Below are 23501 nucleotides of genomic sequence, written 5' to 3'. Positions count from 1 at the left end.
GATTCATAAGTAATTTTCATTTCATCAGGGCTTCTTTAAAAATCAGACAGCTTCAGTGGCATGAATTACCTTCTACCAGCTTCATATGGTGGCCCAGCTATGCTCCTGTATGGCCAGAGATAACCTGGCTTCACTAGTCTACAGACACAGTTTACACAGTTAGACCACAATGTGGTCTATGCAGTGCTTTTTTGAAAGCTGGTAAGAAAGTGCAGTTGATAGCAGGGAACAGAAGATTCGAACACACAATATCAGTTCTAGCCCACTTGCATGAGCTGCCAGTACATTTCTGAGTCCAATTCAAGATGCTAGATGTTTTAACTGATGGTTAAAAATGGATTTTGCATTGTTGTATATTTTCTATCACGCTATCAATAAAGGATTTTATTATATTGTTGTAGAGAATGCTACTATTATTTGATAATGTTTTATATTATGCTGTCATATTGTATGTTTAGGCTTTTAATCTTTGTAAACTACCCAGGGTACTTTAGCTATCAGGTGCTATGGAATGAAATGAATAAAACAGAATTTATGGTTCTCACCTAAACTGAGAAGCTTGATTCAAAAGGCAGCTGTAGTCTTCTGGAAGTTCTACCAATTTATTTTTTTTCCTTGGGTAGCTAGGTGGTTAACACAAAAAGTATTATTGTATTCTAGGACACAATTATAGACCAAAGCAACACTTAAAGAAGTCATTTTCTGCTTAATGCTGAACCTTCTACAGTTTCTCAAAAGTTTGGCTTGCACAGGGCAATGACAGCTTGCAAGTGAGAGTTCTACATAAGCATCACACATACTATGGGGAATTAAAAAGTCATCAGCCAAAACACTGCACAACCTAGAAGCTAACCTTCCTACTTCTCTTTTTAGATAATTATCTCAATCTAGGGACACACAGAATGTAAGAGATCTGTGATGTGATCTTCCAATTTTTTTCTATCCACATACCAGCAGCATTGGGGTGGGGGGTGGGGGTTGAAGTTGATCAGAATACTGGCAGTAGAAAGGGGAGTTTTAATTCTCCACCTGTCCTCCACCAGCCAAAGCATTTTGTGGCATCTTAAAGACTAACTCATTTATGATGACATAAGCTTTTTTTGGCTAAGTAGGCTGTAGTCATGAAAGCTTATGCCATGATTATTTTTAGTCTTTGAGATGCCACAACATTTGTGTTGTTTTTGATATATCCATCAAGGTATAAACATTCCAAGCTGGCTCCTCCAACCAACTTCAGAGACCCATGCACGTGCTGTTATGTACCTATAAAAACATGATCTTCCATGTTCTGTCTGTTTTGACTTAAGACGTTTGCCTTGTGATCTCAAAGAGTTGTCCTGTATATTGCAACACAAAGAGCACTGAAATCTAAATGAGAAAAAGGCTAAAAGTCTGACAGGAGATGCACATTGTTCAGGCTATGTCAAAAGCAGGGTGATAAACCTATTTTTTTCCAAAGGCTCATATTCAATTAGGAAGAAGCTCTTGAGGGACACATTTCAGGGATGGATGAGGCCAAAGCAAAAGGAGTAGGGCCAAAATTACAAAAAATACCAGCATAATGTAACCAAAAGTTCTTACTGCTAATAAATGATCCTTACCCAAAGCATGCCAACTATTACAGGTAGTGGGGGGCAGGGGGATGGAATTGTAGAAAATTAACAGATCATTTGTGGAGAAAAGAGGTCAGAGGAAGGGTGCATCACTACCTAGGGAACTCTAGAAGGCTAGATTAGGAGCCCAGACGGCTGGATTTGGCCATTAGGCATGAGGTTGAAAATGTTTCAATCAAATAGTTATTCTGCCTTTCCTTTGATAACACCAAGGCAAATTTCATCAAGCACTTGAAAACAACATTCTAAAGTTGAAAGGATGAAAATCCACTGGATCCGAATATTCAAATACAAGTGAGACAGCTTCCATTTCAGAATCAAAAGAAGTGAAACCAACCTTATTGTGATACTTTTCCCCTTCAGAAAGCTGAGAACAGTTGGATCTGTGCACCATCTGTGAGAAAAGTTATCCATCAGAATAATGGATATACTCTTATTTATATATTATGTTTATAATATATACTCTTATTTATAAAAGTTTTAAATAAATTTATAATTAAAATAATTTCCTATATTAATAAAGTAGGTAGCTAAGCATTGAGAGGTATTGGTGGGAAAACAGGGAAAATACTAAGCAGGAATGAATCTTTACAGTAGGTAGGACAGTGTTTTTCCTCCACATGTCTGTAGAATTTATTTTTTAAAAATGAATGCCCTACTTTCATGCTTCCAGGGATTGCTGGTAACAGACTCCACTCCTTTAAACCTTTCTCCGCTAAACAAAGCACAAATCTCCATGAAGGCCTTGGGGAAATAAGCTTCCTGCCCTGTCGGAGCCTTTTTTCTTTATTTACTACCTGTGATGGCTTCAGAACTGAAGGGCAAAGAAAGGGGTTGCTGAACAGTCTCCCTAAAAGGACCAAGAAACACTTTCTTGCGTTTCTGAAAGCTACCTTTTGAGACGATCTTATCTGGTGTGGAAGTACCTAAAGAAGATATTTCACAACAGGTAATACCTTTGGAGAAAGGGTTCGATAGTATCCCAATATTCTTGGAAAAGCAAGAACAAATTGGTGGGCAGAGACAAGTAGTCACAAAGTGCCTTGAACTGATAGTCTTCTGAAACTGTGAAGAAAGAAAACAGTTTGGTAACCGTTCTGTAGCAGCTGATTTTTCCCAACTAGTTTTTGATTTTGTTCTGATTCAAGTTTGGCATGGTAAGGTTAGTACACTCTGTGACTTACCCAATGTAAGTTCCTCAGGTGGCGGCACTCCCACCAAGTAATGGAAAAACAGAGCAGCACAACGGAGATAGGGTGTGATGCCCCTCTTAATACAATCCCACAAATACCAACCAGGAACTCTTTGGCTATAGCAACTGCAAAACAGTTCAAATACATAGGTATCATAGAATCATAGAATAGTGAAGTTGGACATACTACTATAAATAATTATATATTTGGACTCCTAATGATCTTGTAAAAAACGTATATAAACGTAATACAAATTCCCAGCTATCAAATACCAATGGTCAGAAGGATGACAGAAGCTTTTAGTCCCCCCAACTGACAAGAGACCATTTTTGTCTGGAAACACTCTTTAAGCCCTTACATTGTAAAATACAGATCCCCCCCCCCCCCCCTCCCCTGCTTATACTACAAATATGCACTTTGCTTACAAGTGATTAAAAAAAAACAATGAATTGGAGGGAGAAGTCAAAACATAAGCTGATAGCCGAACTCATCCTGGTTAAAATAAGCATCCTCTGTGGCACCCTGGCATCCTGCCACTTTTGCTCCCCCTGTCCCAACTGTTGGTTTCCTTGACTGGCTTACTGCCACCCTTCCTAGCCACCACACCCATTCTGCCTGGATGCCCCATTGCTTTCTTTAGCTGTCCTCCCGCCCAGAGAGAAATGACCCTCTTTCCTTTCCACTCTTCCCTTCCTTGGTAGATGGGCATGCTAAGGAGGCAAGCATCAGCCTCCAGCTTTCCTCAGCTTTGCCTTGAAAACTGTGAAACATCAGTACAATACATACCTTACACATCAAGGCATGTTACAGAGAAACTACTTACCCATGTGTGTATCTGCAAAGCTCTTTACAAAAAGAGTCAGCAGCATGTGCCTCCTCACAATCACTCTGTATCTGAGCAGCGGGATGTTCTGTGCAAAGGTGATTGAAACAGTTTTTTTAAAGGTTAAAATACTTTATAAAGTAGCATTTACAATTTTGCATATACAGATTTTCCAGATCTTTGTATAATCTGCTCCTTTCCCACTGTTTAAAATTTTATATAGTGTCATCACTGTGCACAAAATAATGGCCAAGCCACTTCTACATCCAGGATGAATACAGAAATTGATTATAATTTCCCTCACTCCATGATGCTGGGCCAAGGCAAAATGCAGCCTTAAGCCCAAAAGACACATATGCAGAATGAAAGGTAGACAGATTTTGTGGCCATCAGCTTGATGATTATCATGGCAGATGTTCTGATGCTGTTAACTAGACTAAAACACCCCCAAGGCAACGACATAGACATGGGCTGGTCCTGTTGAAACCTTATGTTTACCACCTCAGGTTGGCCAGTCATGATTAACTCACAACAACAGGGGGGCTATTCAAGTTCCTCATTTATCTACCTTTTAATCAGACTCCTGCAGAAACTGTCTGGATTAGAATGACCTGCCATTCCTCACTCGGGCCTGGATGAGTGGCTACATAAGAAACCTAGGTATGATGTCTTCAATTCTATCATGCAAAAAGCTTCTTCCAGGAGGGGAAGAGTTCTGGAGCAGAAAGTAATGCACAAGTCCTGGGACTGAGGAAGATGGGAGGAATGTCTTGAGCAGGAAGTAGCCACAGCAGTGATGTTCTAAGAACTCTCTTCCCACCCACAAGTTCCCTATCTCTGTTCGCCAGCTCCGAGCTAACACCTTCCTTTAAACACTGTGAAACAAAAGATGAATGTATTTGCTCCACCTGCCTTCACCTGGAGAGACTACAGGTCCTTTCCCAGTCCTCACTCTACATCTTCCACTTGGAAAAGAGGAACAGACATGGACAGTTGAATGATCCTGCAAGAGCCCATGACTTCATTCACCAATCATCCACTTCCTTTCTCCCTGCCCAAATTTTGTAGCCTGCTTACTAATTTTAATAATGGGAAGAGCCTGATTACATTCAACCAACATTTGTCCCCTGAGCAACAGAGGGTGCTTGCAATGAATTCATAGCTGAGATGTGGGAAAAAGAGGCTGGTGGTCTCTTCGGAGGTGCCGCTGAGCTCTCAGGCTATAGCACCAATGTCCTCAGTGTTATGTCACCAGACAAATCCTTTGCTGATTGAGCACTGACACACCCTTCTCAGAGGGCTAGAAACCATTTTTTAAGGGACATGAGAGAAACATCCATGCTCAACCAATGGCTGGACTGTGATAGTGGGAGAAGGAAAGAGTCATTGTAATCCTACTTATGCATGGGTAGGGGATCCTTGCTTTGCCTTTTCTAACATGTACTTTACCCCACTTAGGATCCTGGAAGGTCAAAACATGAACGTAACATTACAAATGTATGGCACTATTGTCATGAGCTAGGGTTCCTCCCTTTGCACATTCAAAGCCACAGACCTTTCTTGCAAAACGTTCTTTATGGACCAAAGCATTTTCCAGAAGTACAAACACCCAGAAGGAAATCTGTGAGCATGCACAGAACAGTTTGTTGAATCCAACCTAGTATTTACTTTTAGGAACTCTACCTATGAGGAAGGGGCCTTTTGGAAATGAGCATGCCTCTTCTTTGCATACCAATCCACTAACTGGTCTGCCCTCCTCTGCTGATGTTTCGTAATAGGGTTGAGAGCCATACCCACCTCATCTGTCTCTGTGGAACTCGCTTGTTCCAGGCTCCTCTTGGTAACAGCACAACTTAGTTATTCTCAGAGGCTGCCTGCACACCTGGGGAGTCTGGCCTTGAGATAAGTGCCTCTGCTTCTCTCATTTTAACATCTGGATTTGCTGCACATTCCAAGGCCCCTTTCTCCTCCTCATCTAATTCCAATCAGCAGGCCTTGTCATATGGGCCAAGAGCAACTGTCTTTCTCACTCCTGACATCACCCCCATTCCCATGAGGGCTCCTCCAGGGCAAAGGCTGCTTCCCCACTGGCTTGCAAGGGAACCAAGAATGTCTAATTAAAACTAGGGCACAAGATTGTGCATGGGTTCCTATAACCTGTCTTCTGAACCATATTCTTTCCACTCCACCTAATACTGCAGCATACCATCATGAAAGTTGAAGTCCAGAATGTTCTGCACTTCAGCCCCTCTCCTGCCACCAGAATAGGGGTGGAGCACCTCCTGGGAGGAAAGGGGGTATCTAGCCAGGAGAGGGGATGAGAGGCAACAATAGGTGTATTTTCAGCAAAGGGGGCAATGACAGTTTGACTACCACAAGCTTGATTTGTGCAGTAATTTGAAATGGGCCAGTGCAACGTGCTGCCAATTTCCTGGAGGGAGAGGAGAAAGGTAAATACTCAGTGGACAGCCAGATCCAGTCTTCCACAGGCAAGTCCATGCTCTTTTGGCAGCATACGTCAGCAACCCCTTGGTAAACAGACCTAGCCCACTCCAATTGTTCCTGCAGCAGAGTATGTACAGAGTACAACTCTTGCAAGGAGTTTGCTGCCAGCAGAACAGCTGAGGAGAGCAGTATGGCGGGGATGAACTTGGGATGATAACAAATTGGCAAAGAAAGGCAGGTAGAAGAATTAGGAGTGTTGTTATAGGCAAATTCTGCCAGGGATAACAAGGAAACACAATTATTCTGCTGGCAGTTAACATAAAAGAGGAGATACTATTCCAGGGAGCCATTCAACTGATCAGCCTGTCCATCAGACTGGAGATGATGGGCAGAGGACAGATGGAGGTCCACCTGGAGGAGGGTGTGGAGCTCCTTCCAAAAGGAGGAGCTGTTAGCTGATTTTTTTAAAATTCCAATTTTCTGGATTTGGCACACATTCCAAGGCTCCCTCCTGTTTTTAATCCTCCTCTTAATTCCAATTAACAGGCCTTGAAAATGCTAGCCAAGAGCAACTGTCTTGCTCACTCCCAACAGCTATTTTAAAAAATTGTAAGATACCTCCTGCCAAATATTATCTAGAAAACCTGAAACATAAAACATTTCTTTACCTGCTGTTGTAGTGAGAATAATTTGTGTTATGTGTGCCATAGTGACCAAATGGAAGAGGTAAAGATGATTACAGGCAGAACTAATAGATGAAGGTTGCAAGTCTACAGGATCTTCCCAATACAAAGATGGAAATGATAATATAGCACCAACCTGCAGATGAAATAAAAGTGTTTAATCTTTGCATTCATTACACTTTTTAAATTTATTGTTTACTGTGCAAGATAAAAACAAACTGTACCATTAGGTAAGGAAAAAGAGTGAAATTAAAACATTACAGTTTTTGGATAGAAATTTAAAAGATCCATCACACTAGCCAAATAGATATGTAGCCCTAGATCAGTACATAATAAAACTTATACATTATTAAAAATAATTATGCATAAACTTCAAAGGCAGCCCCAAAATCAATACATTTATTCATTTGCAAATACATCTAAAGTCCACACATTCAATAATGACTGTTTCATTAAACCTTCCATCCATTGTGTAAATGCAAGAAACTACTTATCCTTTCAACATTGTCATACTATTCTTTTACCTGTCCAAGTGGTACAGAAAAGCCAGTTATGTTGACCTTGCATTAAATTCCAAGAGAAGGGTAAGTAATTCAAAAGAATATCTGTATCCTTAAATACTAAAAATCATCACAAGATTTATTCCAATTATTACAACCTCCCAAAGGAAGCTGCCATTTGGCATTGTCAAAACATACAGAGAAGAGAAGCATTAGTAGTATTGCATGTCCAATAATTGACTGATTTAATTAAGTCCTTTATCAAGGAGATGCTGTGGTGCCCAATATACTCAAAACATTATTTTTTGCTAGAAGAAATGTAACCTAAGATTTTACGTCTTTTGAAACAGATGCCAACAAATTTGATTTTGCCCACTTGATTGGGCAAAATCAGGTGCTCTAAACCATTATTCCATTCATGGTTGAGACCCTGTATAGCATATTTATTTTCCAGTTTATTTATGCACATGAATTATAGGCTGATGTAGCTGTACAGCCTCAATCAATACTTCCAATAGCACAGGCAGCTCAGATGCTGTAAAAGCAGCAGGACCGAACCTGGATTCTAACAAATGTTTCAATTGCATATATTGTCATGCAAGTTATATTTAACAACGAAAACAGCAAATGGCCAAAAAAATAAAATAAATCACCAAAACATTGGATCAACAAGCCAAACCAGTGTAAAAATCACTCTGTCTTTCTGTCTGCTAAATAAACATTTTCTTGCTGATTCCTAGCACTTTGAAAGTAGTTCCACAAGTAATAAAAACCCCTTGAAAACCAAACTGAAAAATATAGGCTTTATTAATTCCATACAACAGGGCAAAACTTTTGGATATGGTGCTGCATTTTCAGTTAAATTAGTGGGGAAAATGTCATGTTTAACGAAGAAGCATGTCAAGCCCATAAAAAGCCTAAGGTAGTACTTCCCAGAACAAATTATCCAGAACAGATGTTACAAATAGGACTCCAGACCTGACAAACACTGGGACTAATCCATGCACATAGTTTCAAAACTTTGAGCCTCTACATAAACAAGCCTGAACACTTACCAAACAATGGAACAGATCTACATCTAGAAGGGATGGCGTGTCTTCCACTTTTAAACTAGGCAAAAGAACTGCAAGAAAAAAACACATTTGGGGGAGGGGTAGACCATATTTTGATAATAAGGTAACAAATTGAGAAGGAAGCGGTTGCATCATGAAGGAAGATACCCTCCCCTCTGTGTTCTTTTCAACCCTTGCTTTGTCAAGCTCTCTGGACCAAAAAATCTTATCCGTCACTTATTGAAATCAAGTAACAATGTCATGAAAGAAGTTCTGCATGAACATTTTAAATTTCTTTCCAAAACCCATAATGGAAAAAAAATGTATTACCTCCTAGGAGACGTACAAGATGTTGCTGAATCAGGCTTTGTGGTAGTGTAGTCCTCTGAGCAGCTGCAAACTGCACCAGAGCTTTAAGACCACTGTGCTACAAGTGGAAGGAAAAGTAGGAGAAATGTTTAATTAAAAGGGTTGTAACAATCCTTCTCCAATGCCCTCCAAACCCAGTTTCTTGTGGCTGATGATGACATGCTGGACTATAGATAGGCAACAAGTAAGAAAAGGATCAAACTAAAGAGGTTGGCATTTGGATTGCTAACTCCTTAACTACAACCCTGCATTTAAAACAAATCAAATGACAGCTGAGAAAATAAGCGTGCAGGCCACAAACTTAACAATTATTTTTAAAATGTCCTGTACTTTCATATACACATGGGGATTTTTCCATTTCACTCTGGAATAGCATACACCCCAAGTTTCAAAACAATTTTGTTTTAGTAGGTGATCACAGTAATTTCTGGTTGAGGTAGCTGAAGTCCAAAGATATGATAATTAAATAAAGCTCTCATTCAACTCTGCAGTCAAACCTACATATTTTTAGTTTTGTTTTATAATATTCAAGCAGAATGTGTACACATGCTCCTTAAAAACACAAGATCACCACACAACACTCTCACATAGAATAATAGTTTTTCGGAGTTGACTTGGAGGGAATGCTTGGTGGTCATTTATCTCCTAATCAAAACAAAAGGGGACATGGATCAATGGCAGAGCACATGCATTGCATGCAAGGCCCAAGTTCAATCCCTGGCATCTCCAGGGAGGGCTGGAAAAATGCCTGGAAAGCCACTAGTAGCTGGAGTCAATGATATGGAGTTAGATGGGGCTAAAGATATGACTCAGTATGAGGCAGCATCCTACCAAGGACTACAGCTACAGCATCCCACAGAGATGAGCTTTCAGCTTCTGTTTCACTGCCTCAAGTAACTGGAAGTGGCTAGGTTTTTTTTTTTAAAGGAAAAGACTGCTTTGCTCACAGTTCCACCTGGACTAGCATTCTGTGAGCTAACTCCATAGCTTCCAGTTTGCTATGACTCTAAAACAGAGCAAATATGACCATTTAAAATACTTAAATTAGGTAATCCCCTCATGTCCCTGGGTACCCAAGTAAATCTTTAAATGCCTCAGCAAACAGGGCTGTCTTAACCTGTGCCCAAAAGATGACAGGGTTACCACCAGGTGAACCACAATGGGGAGGTTGTTCCATAGATGGTAGGGCCACCACAAAGAAAGCCCTCTCCCTTGGTGTAACCATCCAAGCCTCCCTCAGAGTTGACAATCAGAGGAAAGCCCCAGAGGCAGAGCACCGTGTACAAGCAGTTACTACTTGGCAACAAACATGGCAGTGCATCATTAATGAGAAACCATAGTGGGTTTTTGTGTGAACCAAAACCTTTTCCTGCAGCGTGGCTTGTTTGTAAGCAACAAATCACAATGATAACTCACAGCTTATTCTTTGTTCGTCATTTTATTCTGACCAAGGTAACTGATCCCATCACAGGTACTAGGAAGTGGCTAGTGAGTCACTGGACAAGATCAATAAAAAACCTTTCATGCTCTTGCCATGTTCACTCAGGCCAGAGCCAGTACCACCCACCCACCCTACAAGTGCCTAAAGGTGACACTTTATTTATTTTTATTTATTTACAAATTTGTATGCCATCCATTACTTGCATCTCTGGATGGCTTACAACATAGAACAAAATAAAATAGATAAATTGACAAATCCATTCTGGCTGCAAATTAATAAAATATAAACAATAAAATCCAGTTCCTTTTAAAACGTATTAAAATATTGATTAAATAAAAAGGTCTTGACCTGGCGCTGAAAAACATATAATGATGGCACCAGGTGGACCTCTCTGGGGAGCGCATTCCATAGTCGGGGCGCCACTGCAGAGAAGGCCATCCTCTGGGTACTCTGTCTCCTAACGTCTTTCACAGAGGGTTCCCGGAGGAGGGCTTCTGTTGCCGATCTCAGGGGGCGGGAGGGCAAATAGAGAAAAAGGTGTTCCTTTAGGTATCCTGGTCCCAAGCTGTTTAGGGCTTTAGGTAATAACCAGCACCTTGAATTGAGCCTGGACTTCGATGGGAAGCCAATGGAGCTGATAGAGGACTGGGGTTATATGACAATAACTTTGTTGTGAGCAGGTCTCTCCCTCCCTCTTTTCCTCTCTGGCCGACTCAGATAAGACTTTGGAAACACTTAAAAGCTTACAAAACAGTTTAAATCGAAGTAGCATCCTCCTCAAGATGTGGGAGATGCATCCACTTATGCAAAGAGTTGATTCAAAACTGAAACTTCCTCCCCATCCCTCTCTTTTAAAAAAGCTTCTGACTCCACCCTCAAGGTGACTCTTGCTGCTTGAAAGCTAGATGGTGGGAACACCAGACACTTCACAATTGCTGCCACTCATTTCCCCTGTCACCTCCTGACTATGTCATCAAACGCCTTCTACATTTCCTCCACACAGCCAAAGCTCTCAAAATTCCCCTTCCTTTTTCAAAGACAGACAGGTGTACACCTTGAAACTGCCAAGTCAACTGCCTACTTCTGCCGCCTCCTCAGAATCAGAAGAAGCTGTCTGAGAAGACTGTAACATCTTAGTGCTGGGCCCCATCTCTTCACACTTAGAGGCTGGATATTCTCTGCCATAATTGTGAAATCAAATTATGAGAAAGGGGCTTATAGCCTCTTTGTGGTAAGATCCTTATCTTTTTCTTTTTTGTTCTGACTCTCCTTGGGGTCTTCTACATTCATCTGCCCAGGAAAGTGTAAAAGTGCATCCCATCCCATTTTCAGGGGTAAGGAGTTTTGACAGCTGCCTGTCAAATTTCAGGCTCCTTTTTAAAATAAGATTTTGGCAGACCAATGGGCATTTTTTATAAGGGAAAAAGCTACCATGAATTAAAAAGACCTTGTGATCATAGTGAGGTCCAAGGGGCAAACAAATCTGTCCTGCCATGGGGTCCCCTGGGATACTTGTGGAAAGACTGGGGGAGGGGGGTCAATATCCCACAGGCAACCCAATCTTCTGCCTACTGAACAAACTGTTGGTTGCTTGGGCAACAGCCAACCCACCATGGTTTATCAGCAGGGTGGATTACCATGAAATGCAAATCCATCCAAGAACTCTTTAGGAGTGGTTCGTTGTATCATAACATGAAAAGTCATTAAGAGGATCTCTCCCAGAGACTCTCTTATGGTGATGCTAATATATTTGGTATAACTATGTCAACTGTTTATATCAACATTTGTTTTGTTAATTCATACCTGTCTATTTTGCAGAGAACCAAATAAAGGCTTGCGCTCATCTTCTAGAAGATTTTCTTTAAAAAAAAGTTTGCAGTGAGTCATTTACTTCAAAAGCAGTCAGAACTGTATCCATTTCAATTTCTACAGAAATTCAAGAATTAGACCACTATGTCATTCCAATATTTTAAAAAGGTATATTCAGGAAATATTTAATTTTCAGTTGCTGCATTGTAAAAACACAATATAACATATGCCACATTATAAAACATCATTAAAAGGTTGTCATACAGAGTTTAAAACCAAATTTAAAACACACGTAAAAGTCCTAATAATTTAAACAAGGTAAATCTTGGACTGGGACAACTAGCAGAGCCTCAGTAAACTAACTGAATGCCCTACAATAGAGAGCAGTATAAACTTGGTGCCAAAAAGAGAGTAAGATTAGCGCCAAGCTGGTCTCAATGGGTAGTTCACTCCATAACTGGGGGGCCAACACTGAAAAGGCTCTCCTTGTTGCTACCAACTAAGCTTCCCTTGGCTGTGGCAGTTGCAGGCAGGTCCCAGATCTTGATCATTGGGTATTGTAGTCCCAAACTGTATAGGGCTTCACAGGCTCCTTGAATTGGGCTCAGAAGCATGAAGGCAGCCAGAGAAGCAGGTCAGAATCGGTCTTGTATGCTATAACTATCTGGTTGCAGTTATTAGTCTGGCTGCTGCATTTTTCACAAGCTGCAACTTCCAAACTGTCTTCAAGAGCAGCTCCACACAGCACACACCATAACAATCTATTTTAGAGATTATCGGAGCATAGATTACTAATGCCAGACTTTCAGAAAATACACTTCTAGCTTTTCAAACATAAAGCTCCTGGTGGAGTGGTTATAACAGAAACTAAAATCCAATTTGTTTATAAAATTCTACTTTTAGCTTACCTAAACACTGGATAGTAAAAGCACATGTGCTCCAAGTCATCATAGGAATGCGTGGATCAGTTTCACTAGGAGCAACTTTTAATCCAATTCTGTAGATCGCAGTAGCAAAGAGAACCACCATCTCCTTGATGCTATTAGAATACTTCACTCTGAGAAAGGAGCAAGGAAAACCATGAACCGTGGTTCAAGACTGTGAACCAGTGACAGTAGAGAAAAGTTCATGTGATAGGTTGTAAGAATAACTACACAGTCATATTTATGTTTATTCCAATATAGAAACATTGTGAATTGCCATTATATATCAGCAATCCTTGATAATAGGCTTGAAATGCTAAGAGCTTTTCAACCACATGTTTTTGCCCATTGGTATAGCAATCTCTTCTCAGCTTTCCATTTCATGGGCCTCTGCAGGAATTTTCTGGGGTAAGTGGTGAGGAAGCTGCACAGTGGTCTATGATTTTAATTTTTGAACATAGTGCAAACCCATAGAATACATCTGTTTATTTTCTTTGTGCCTTGCTTATTGCAGTCTCTAAAATTTAGAAGCCTACACATACTAGCAGGGAATCTTGGGAATCTAACAAGACTAATGCAGAAGTGTGCTAGATGCAAGAGAGGTACGTATCATGAACTTCAACAACATTTTACTAGAAAGAACATAAAAGAAAAAGAAAGGGGAGAAACACTACAGCTGTCTAAAGAATTTACACGATATTTTTGGAGTAACTGTTTTTATTATAATATTGACAACTTTACATGACTTGTCAGGAAAGGTGTCCCCATGTTCTAGAATAGTTTTAGAAATACTTGCAAACACTGTATAGCAGGCCTGGGGAACCTCTGACTAACAGGCCTGATATAATCCACAAGGGGTCCTCATTGATCCTATGAGCTTGGCTCCCAGTCTGCAAACTCTCTTCCTTTATTTCCAGGAAGCAGGCCAGTTTCTTACAAGATAAATGCACAGAATAGTGGCTACACAGCTAGAGATTTGCTATTTTCTTTAAATTAAAGCTGGGAATCTGAGGTTTATGACTCATCTGTGTGGATGGTCCCCTACAGACATCCATGAAAAGGTCCCTGCTTTTTTGTTTTTAGTCTGCCAAACAAAATGAGAGCTAATGATCAAAACTGGCCAAATGCATATAAACTTCAACATGGGAATTGAAAAATGTTCTATTAATTCATTCATTTCATAAATGATGAAATATCATAAGTTATCTTTTTCCCTTGGCATGTGTACTCAGTGGAACTCAAAGGGAGCTTTCCCAGATGCAAAACTTCAATCAACAATATGACCTTATCACAGATCAAAATTATCTCCCCATCATTTTTACTTCACCAAACAAAACTGTCCAATGTATACATGCCAGTTTCATCTAAAACAAGGAGAAAAGAGACTCTCAACACTTACAATGGCTGAACTCCAAAGCTAAGAATAGAATGAAAATCAGATGAGGCATCTTCCATTTCTTTATCAAGGAGAGATGAAGCGATTTGTTTTGTTTCTTGATTTAAAAAAGAAATTAATAAATGAGTATGATGTAGCTCTATTAAATGAAGTACAATGATTTGTTTTACAGTAAAGGAATTTGAAATGAACAATCACCACACAGTTTAATAATTCTTACAAAGCAACCTCTTTTGGAAAATTAGGGATCAAATGCAGAAGAATAGATACATATCCATATGCATACAGATTAATTTTTGAACAGCATGTTTGTTCCCTTTAAGTACAGAAACAACCACAAAGCCATTCCAATTCATGACCAATTTAGCAAAAGTTCTTCAGGGGAAGTCAACCTAGCATAAGAGAGGAGGTGCCAATATCTAACTACATGGCCAAATACCCAAATATAATGCAAAATACAAAAGAAAAATCTGCACTACACTTCAGTATTAAAAAGAAACACAATAAATAAAACATAAGCCATTCAAACTGTATGGTAGGGATAACTCCTCCTTTTGCGATTCTTCACACTCCTTAGGGGAGGTTAAGTTCCACTTTAAGAAGCATAACTTTTGAATAGGGTCCCAACCTTTTTGGCTTATGAGTGCTTTTGAATGTTTAATAAAAGAGTTTTGAGCAACATCACAGAGTGACTACAAAAATTACTTCTGCAACAATACACCCACTTAATAGAAAGGCAGTTTATGAGCTTAGAAGAGGAATATGCTTTCTTTGAACTTAGTTTTCTTGCTAGGCAAGCTAATTATTACATATCACCTCTAAATAAATTACTATAATTCTCCCAAATGGGTCCAAAATTGGAAAATAACTCCCAAATGCATATACATAAAACGCATAGAACCCACCAACAGACTTAACCTCCCCCCAGCCCCCGCCCCCCAGAACCATTCATCAATCACACAAATACATCCCTCTTTCCACTTCTCTGAAGATTACTCCTCTTTGGCTTCCTTCCCACTTATTTTCTTAACTCACCCTCTTCTTCCTCTCCTTCCCCTGTTGGTTTTTCTCTTTCCTCCCCATTTCCATAAACTTATCCTAAGCAATGCCCTCCCGCTCCTTCTGGTCTGACCAGCTGTAAGCAGAAAAGCTTCAGCTTGCAGCTCCCCTACCCTTTTTTTCTTCAGAAGTGTGCAAAGAGGCATTCTGGGCAAGGGGAAAGAGGGGGGCACAAGGTCAGCTGCTTTTCAGGTATCAATTTTCTAGAATTGTACTAAAAAATAAAATATCTTTTAAAAATGATCAGGAAAGGCAGAAAACCTTTGCAGACACCAAGGAAGGTGTGCAATGGTGCTGCCATCCTTTAGCAGCTTTAGAAGATATCAGTAAGGCCATCTGATAATAAAGCTCTACTAACACTTTACAGATTCAGCAGGCTCGCCTCTTAAAACCTTCTTCCCACATGTCAAGTTCTGAATAAGATATACAAACCTTCAATGTTCTTCTTGTTAAAACCTGAGATCCGGGCAATAACAATTTCTATCCATTTTTTCAAAGACAGAAGCTGAGCCACCATGTCTGCATCCTCACTGACAATACAAAAGGGTAATGACAGTTTTCACAAGCATAACCAAAAATCTAATCCTTAGAGTTCAGCCTATGAGGATGTTCATGCCTTATGCAACAAACCATTTAAACAGTCAGTTGTTCTTTACAATTTTGTTTATTCTATTTCTACACATCCCCACCCCCAATAGCCAAAATTCTCTGGGCAGTGAACAACAGTTAAAAAAATACAAACAGAGCAGTAAAAAACATAATAAAGTTATATTTAAAACATAAAATACCAACAATAAAGCAAGTAAAACCAGTCCATGCTGCTAGGCCTCCTAAAGAAAGGAGAAACAGCTGGCAATATCCCCCACCCCAATGGGCTACTTGAAGATGGCAGCTGCTTTGGTCAAGAGGGTAGTCTTAACCTAGCATTGGAAAAATAGTAAAGTTGGCTCTAGGAAGACTTCAGTGGGGAGATCATTCATTAATCTGGGGGCTAGCACAGATAAGGCCCTGCTCCTTGTTTCCACCAAATGAACCTCCCTTGAAGGCAGCATTTGGAGGAAGGCCTCAGAAAAGACTGTAATAACTGAGTATGTTGTTGTTTTTGGGAGAAGCATTCTGTGATCTGTGTATTGTAGTCTCAAGCCATGTAAAGTTTCACAGGTTAAAATAGCATCTTGAATCAGGTCCAGAAGTATATAGGCAGCTAATGCATGTGGGCCAGAACTGGCGTTCAGACAATCTGGTCCCAGTTATTAATCTGGCTGCTGCATTTTTTTACAAGCTGCAGTTTCCAAACTGTCTTCAAGAGCAGCTCCACACAGCACACACTGCAATGATCTCTTTTAGAGATATCAGAACATAGATTCCTGATGCCAGGCTATGCCTGTCCAGATGGAGGTGTAGCTGAGCCACCGGCCAAAGCTGATAGAAGGCACTCCATGACCTGAGGCCACTTGGATCTCAAGTGACAAAGATGGATAAAGAAGCATGCCCAAGCTATGAACTTGTTCCATCAGAACAGTTTGGGCATCCTTCGGCTCATCAGAGGAACTGCCCACCAACAGCATCTCAGTCTTTTCTGGACTGAGCTTAAGTTTGTTAGTCCTCATGCAGTCCATTGTTCACAGATAGGCACTGGTTTAGCACATTCACAACCTCACCTGCTGAAGATGAAAAGGAGAGACAGAGTTGCTTGTCATCAACAAATGAATGGTATCAAGAGCCACTGAGAGATCTAGAAGTACCAACAGGGTCACACCTTCTCTCGATCTTCTGGCACAGGTCATTGTACCAAAGCTGTTTATGTACCAAAACCCAGCCTGAACCCCAAGTGAAATACACCCATTTCATCCAAGAGTGCTGAGAGCGGTTGTTTAAGTATGAGCTGATCCTATCAAATTTGTTCTAGGTGCCCAGAATTGTTGTTTCCTTACAAGTTCAACAAGATATTTGAATGGATATTCTTACATATCATTATTGGTATAAAATAAATAGAAAAACAGGGGAGATTCATATTCTTTCCCCATATATGCAACATATGCAGTATACATATGTATATATGTACATATATGCAATCACACCAAAATACAAGAGACATTAAATGCACTACCATACCTGTTTATTTTGTGTGTTTGCAATGGAATAATAGGTATTACAGTGTTGCACAGAGATTTGCAAAGTGGGCAGAGGTATTCTCCATTCTCTAAGTCGAAAACCTGTTCAACATGATGATGTTGCCGAGAGTTTAGCTGAATGGCTTCAAAGTATCTGCAATATTCAAATGAACAATCAAGAGAAAGGCTTCTACAACAACATAAAAAAGATAGTTTTGATACCCATTTCATTATTTTCCATGCCAGACTATTTTGACATTTATGCTTGGTTTATACTTAAATTCTGTGCCTGCACCTAAACGGAAAAGAGGGGACAATGGCCAGGACTGCACCAGTCATAGCAAAATTGTATTGTATTTCTTTAATGAACAACAGGGGATTGTGGGAAACAACCAGCAACAGAGTTAGAACCAGAAGCAGTGAGAAAATTAGGATACATTCCAATCAATCCATTCCAGTAGGAAGGATAGGAATAAGACACATTCAAATAAATGCACTACAGCCCAGATTGCTAGAAGTTTCCTCTATGCAGTAATCAGGAAGAAACAGAAACTTTATTAAAACTTTATATTTAATAAATCCCTATCTACCCGAATGTTTCAACAGGCTGTTATTCCTTTTTTATGCATATTAGTGTGTCCTAAATTAGTAGGTAATTGATTTTGTTTGCATTTTCCTTTGTGGTTCTGCAACAGTACACATACCCTAGTATATACACATGCAAACATATACATATCCTTAGGTACCCTGGAAGATGTAGCTTGGGAAACAACTACAGATAAAGCAGATAACAAAATATGTCTGCTTACTTCTGCCAGCAGGATGCATGCATCACATGACCACAGCTTCCAGTGTGAGTTCCGCATGACAAGTCAGGGTTCATGAAAAGAGGATCTATTTTATCTATTAAGAAAAAATGATTAATTATTATATAATTTCATCTATGTTGAGCATTTGTTACACAAAATCTGTTCTAGTAAATTAGGAACCTAAATTTGCCAGGGAACCACAAACATTCCTTAATCTTATTTAAACTGAGAAGTGGACTGTCCAATATTGCACTATTTCTCTAAGCTGCATGGGTAGAATCCAACTAGTTGCTCTCTGCTGACAGAAGCTTCCTTTCAGCAGAACATGCTGTAGGATTTTAAGCTATGTCCCTCCTCCCTGTAGCCTCCATGCCCTGCATCCACTCCAGATTTTGGAAATGCCACTCTTACCATAAGTTTGCCAGAGGGTTACTAGTTGTGTTATTATCTATGACTTTCCTTTCAGATGTCTTAAACATGAAATGTCATGTTGTAACTTGATCTGAGAAAAGCAGTTCCAAAATGACATTTAAAACGATTTGCAAGCAGATGACCTGGACAAAGGAGATACCTACCTCCTGAAAGTTCAAGGATTTTTCCCCTATGCTGGGTTAAGGCAGTGGATTTCTGAACACAGGCAGATAAAACCATGGCAGCATGTTCTAGCCTCGCTTCCTGTTCTTCCTGACATAGGATACATGTCAGCATTTCTTTTTCTGCAACAGAGGGTCCTCGCTTCGGCCCCAAAGCAATTCTTGTATAATCTATAACTGGAAGATTGCTATAAAGACAGAAAGAGTCAAGTTAAACAGGTAACAGTCGAATAACAAAAACTATTTGCAGTTTATACTGAAAAAAAATCAAATATGGTTTAAAAATGATACATAAATTGCTTTTCTCTTCAGCTGGAACTGTTACCAAAGCTGAGCCTGAACATAGCTGTCATGCAACTGAGCAAAATTAATTTGGAAAGAAATAGGCCAGTGCAGTAGTCGACAGAAAGTTATTAGCATTTTAATAAGTTCTGCAATGAAAAATTAACATTGATGGTTGATTTTTTTAAAAAATGTACTCAGAAATAAAAGTGCCAAGATTCTGTTCACCTGCCATTTTGCCAGTGGAATTGCACCTGAAGGCACACAGGGAGCAAGCATGATCCAAATATCACTCTACTACTTGCAAGGAAAAGTGAATCCTTTCTGCCCTCATGAGAGCAAATTCAATCTTTCAGGGAAAATTGTATGTTCAGATAAATGCACAATGTTTATCAAGCACAAAAGAGGCCACAAAAATCCATAAAAAATGTTTCATAGCTTTGATTTGGATCTGTGCAACTGAGGAAGAGTTATAGGAGGGTAACAAAAATGGAGTTGTATCTTGTGGTATCCTTTCACTGGGAGAAATGATCTCTCTCGATAAAGTGAAAATTCAATTTCTCCTCTGAAATCACTTCCCATGTGCCCCAGATGCTCTGCATATATCCAACTATTCTACAGAGGAGACTGGGGGAAGGGGCATTCAGGAGGAAGAAGGAAAAGGTAAACTCCCACTGTGCATGTGCAAATCTGCTTGTAAAATGGCGGATTCAGCCTGCTGAATACTTCTGAATACTTCTTGTAGGAGCTATAATCCCATTGTTTTATTCTCCAAAACAAACTTACCAACCAACTAGCACAACGGTTTCAGCTTCAGGTTTATAATACTTCGCATTTACTCAGACACTGAATAAGTGCATTATGTTCATTATAATCAGGGATGTTGTCCTGAATCCACAGGAGTCAACACCACAATCCACTGAATGGCTGTTTATATTGTTTAGGACTATTTTGCATTGCCAAAAGCTAGTCAAAATGTATTATTGGATATGCTCTCTTCCTACCTCTCGTCTTCCATATCATCTCTTCCTGGTGTTTCTTGTGTATTTTCATATAAGAGCTTGTGAGTTTCAATGAAATTCTTCTGCAAAGCAGACATCTGTGCCATAATTTTCTGACGATGTAGCCTGGCTGCTTCTGCCTTCCTCTTCCTCTCAGCCTTCTCCTTGTCCTGAATTCCTTGCATCTTATTTAGCGGCAGAAAAGAACAGGCAGCCTATTTATTAACAAAAGGACAACCAAATAAATCAAGAATTATCTCCTTTCTATAATAAGTGAGTAGGACTGCACGAATGCTTACAGAGATCCTACATGCTTGTCCATATAATATTGCTGGGCACTGATCCATCTCCAAATCCCAGAGCCTTTAACATGTTTTGTTAAACTTTGTTTAGCACATGAACACTCTTCTCACTTACTGACACATTTTAAGCACATATGTTGTTATCACAGGCCTAGCAGAAGAATGAAGGTCTACTTTCCTTTAATCCAGAGTGAGCAGCATGTAGATCTCCAGATGCTTTGGACCTCAACCCCCAGCATTCTTAACCATTATGAGAGAGTTGAAGTCTAAAATATTTGGAGACCTAACTTCTGCTCACCCATGCTCTAAACAAAGCTCCCACAATCTGCTTGGCAAAGGCAAACAGACTGGGCCCACTCTACCTGCAGTGTTGCATTAGTGCAATGTCTGTAGAATGCACATAATACATTTTAGGCTGGTGAAGTGTAGATTCCAAAATGCTGTTCCTTGAGCCTAAAGTGAAGGTCCACGTGCCCATGTTTTCTTGCAAGGGAATTTAGCTGGATTACAGCAAGGCGCCTCTAATCACAGTGGCCATCCAGCTGACGCAGGGAAGCCCAAGTAGGACACAAGTGCAGTAGCAGCATCCTGCCTGTGCTCCCTAGCAACTGGCATAAAGAGGCATAAAGTATGAGCACTTATTTACCACAAAGAGAGGGCCATAATAAGGATCTTTTGTTAGTTGCTCCATATAAACTGCTTGCAGAGGGATCTACCAGCAAAGCATACGAATGGAAGAACAAATGGATGGATGGAAACTTGTGAAGTACAGAATTATTTTAATCATATAAAGATACATTTAAATGCTTGACCATGGGCCCAGGGTTTTGAATTTTGACAAAGGAGCATGAGTATGTATTGGATCTGGTTACCTCATTGCCTTTTGCAGAATCTGATCCAGATGCAGCTGCTACTGTAGAAAAACAAGACTTCTCCCTCAAACGTTTTACTGTTTCAAACATCTAGGAGCACAAATTTAAGGTTAAAACACTAATGGGCTATGCATATCACACACTGACATTTCTCATGCCTATAAGGAATGTACATAGGCCCAGGACACAAGAGAAGCACCAGTGTTAAATGTTTACATGATTTTCTCCCACTACCTTTCCTCACTAATTGGAATGTAATATCTTTAATTGCTTTTCTCTGCTCACTCAGTCTCTATGGAGACTATTCACAATAATGGTATTTACATACAAAGCCAATGAGTGTACAAAAAGCATATTTTAGTTGATCACATATTGACAATTGTTGACAATTAGATCTTTGTTATGAATATAGGAAAAATGGCTTGCCTACAATAGGCCATGATTGAGCTAAAGCATGAATTAAAATGTCTTAAATTATCTTGTGTGCTTACTGAGAATCATGTCATGTTACACAGAATTCTTTACAACAGGTAATGCAGTCTTTTCATAGTTTATCAAAATTACCACATTACAGGAGTATCTTTTGCACATCATATTTAAATTCAATACAATAATTTAATTCCTTAAATCAGGGCTCTAGCTACTTTGAGATTTCTTATCTGTCAGTTCTGTTCTATTATATTTATATCCTAGTTTTTTTCCTTTCAAATGAATTCAAGGCAGCTTACGTAATCCTCCTCCTCCTCTCAATCTTATCCACACATCAACAACGGTGTGAGGTAGGTTGGGCTGAGAGTCTATGACTGGCCCAAAGGCACCCAGTTAGCTCCATGGCTGAGTGAGGACTAGAACCCAGATCTCCTGAGTTCCAGTCCTGCACTGTTAGCCATTTTCCACACTGGTTCTCATAAATATCATGACCCCATTTTCAAGCAGTCTGGCAATCGTACAAAGCTAACAAAATGAGTGCCAGGTCTTAAACCACCATTTGTTCTTTTGTTTTGTTCTGTTAATTTTATTGTGTGTGTGTCTTTTTAACTTTTGTTAACCACCCAAAGAGCCTCAGCTACTGGGTGGTTTAAAAGTGAATAAATTAATTAAATACAGACATACTAATCTAAACTTAAATAGGAAGATTAGCAAAGAAAGTGTGATTAGCCTTTCACAGGATTTCAATCCAAGATTATTAAGGAGTTCTGCTGGATGAGACAAAAGGTACATCTAATCTAGCAACATGTCTCCATTAGGGATGGATAAATATTCAGTTCTACAAATTCTTCCTTAAAGCTTGTTTTACCTTGTCTGTGTTCCAAACATGAATGTTTTCATTCATTTTCCCCAGTCAGGAAGCATGTCTACTTTTTAAAAAACAAGCATTTTTCCTGACCTAAAATGCGCATTTTCTCACACAGGCTGAAGGATGAAAATATGGACTGGGTTAGGGACTGTGCACATTCAGAAGAGAATGTTTATGCAGATGTGCACTTTTGAAGACAGACATAAATTCAGGAAATTTTTAGTATTCTCAAGTACTGCATTCCTGCTTGTGAAGAGGGAATGTTAGGATGATTTGCAAACAGGAACAAAGTTCTTCTACATCTGCATTCTCCATTTAGCTTTCATACAAAACAGCCATTGACGAATCTCCATGAATAATCCTCTTTTAAAGCCATCTAAGCCTATAGTCTCCCTCATGTCCTGTGGAAGTGAAACCCATAGGTTAATTTTTATTTGAAAAAAACCCTTTCTAATATAATTTAGGGTTGCAGGTGGCGCAGTGGTTTAAACCGCTGTGCTGCTAGGCTGGATGATTGAAAGGTTGCCGGTTCGAATCTGCACAATGGCGTGAGTTCCCGTTGCTCCGTCCCAGCTCCTGCCAACCTTGAAGTTTGAAAGCATGCAAATGCAAGTAGATAAAAAGGTATCCCTTCGGTGGGCAGGTAACAGCGTTCCGTGCACTTTGGTGTTTAGTCATGCCGGCCACATGACCACGGAGACTGTCTGCGGACAAACGCTGGCTCCCTTGGCTAGGAAACGGAGATGAGCACCGCCCCCTAGAGTCAGGCATGACTGGACTTAATGTCAAGGGGAAACCTTTACCTTTAATATAATTTAATTTGAATGTGTTACCAACTTCATTGGATGAGTCCAAATTCTAATGTTTGGAAAAGAAAAACATTACTAGTTCACTGTCTTGACATAGTATCAACCCTATAAATTGT

At 39.8% G+C, this 23501-nt stretch overlaps 1 protein-coding gene across 4 annotated transcripts in view; it reads right to left on the bottom strand.

Moving 5' to 3' along the window:
* Window positions 1–23501, bottom strand: part of UBR1 (ubiquitin protein ligase E3 component n-recognin 1) — an 86610-nt gene that overhangs the window by 5023 nt on the left and 58086 nt on the right. For 2 of the 4 annotated variants that reach the window (XM_044437272.1, XM_044437273.1), the window contains exons 28-44: window positions 21280–21369; window positions 20109–20320; window positions 18805–19010; window positions 18230–18323; window positions 17422–17574; window positions 15739–15836; window positions 14251–14344; window positions 12837–12985; window positions 11923–11978; window positions 8640–8736; window positions 8313–8380; window positions 6743–6893; window positions 3630–3717; window positions 2798–2931; window positions 2570–2678; window positions 1951–2007; window positions 546–623 (exon numbers count right to left, since the gene is read on the bottom strand). In XM_044437272.1, the coding sequence (XP_044293207.1) occupies window positions 546–623; window positions 1951–2007; window positions 2570–2678; window positions 2798–2931; window positions 3630–3717; window positions 6743–6893; window positions 8313–8380; window positions 8640–8736; window positions 11923–11978; window positions 12837–12985; window positions 14251–14344; window positions 15739–15836; window positions 17422–17574; window positions 18230–18323; window positions 18805–19010; window positions 20109–20320; window positions 21280–21369 (1934 nt within the window). Of the gene's footprint in view, window positions 1–545; window positions 624–1950; window positions 2008–2569; window positions 2679–2797; window positions 2932–3629; window positions 3718–6742; window positions 6894–8312; window positions 8381–8639; window positions 8737–11922; window positions 12046–12836; window positions 12986–14250; window positions 14345–15738; window positions 15837–17421; window positions 17575–18229; window positions 18324–18804; window positions 19011–20108; window positions 20321–21279; window positions 21370–23501 lie in introns of those variants that run through there. The other 2 variants (XM_044437274.1, XM_044437276.1) reach the window with 2 other exon arrangements.

Source organism: Varanus komodoensis, unplaced genomic scaffold (genome assembly GCF_004798865.1).
Source record: "Varanus komodoensis strain SLA01 unplaced genomic scaffold, ASM479886v1 scaffold3, whole genome shotgun sequence".
NCBI classification, from domain to species: domain Eukaryota; kingdom Metazoa; phylum Chordata; class Lepidosauria; order Squamata; family Varanidae; genus Varanus; species Varanus komodoensis.
Note: the sequence above shows the minus strand (reverse complement) of the source record. Positions and strands in the feature narration are given on the sequence as shown.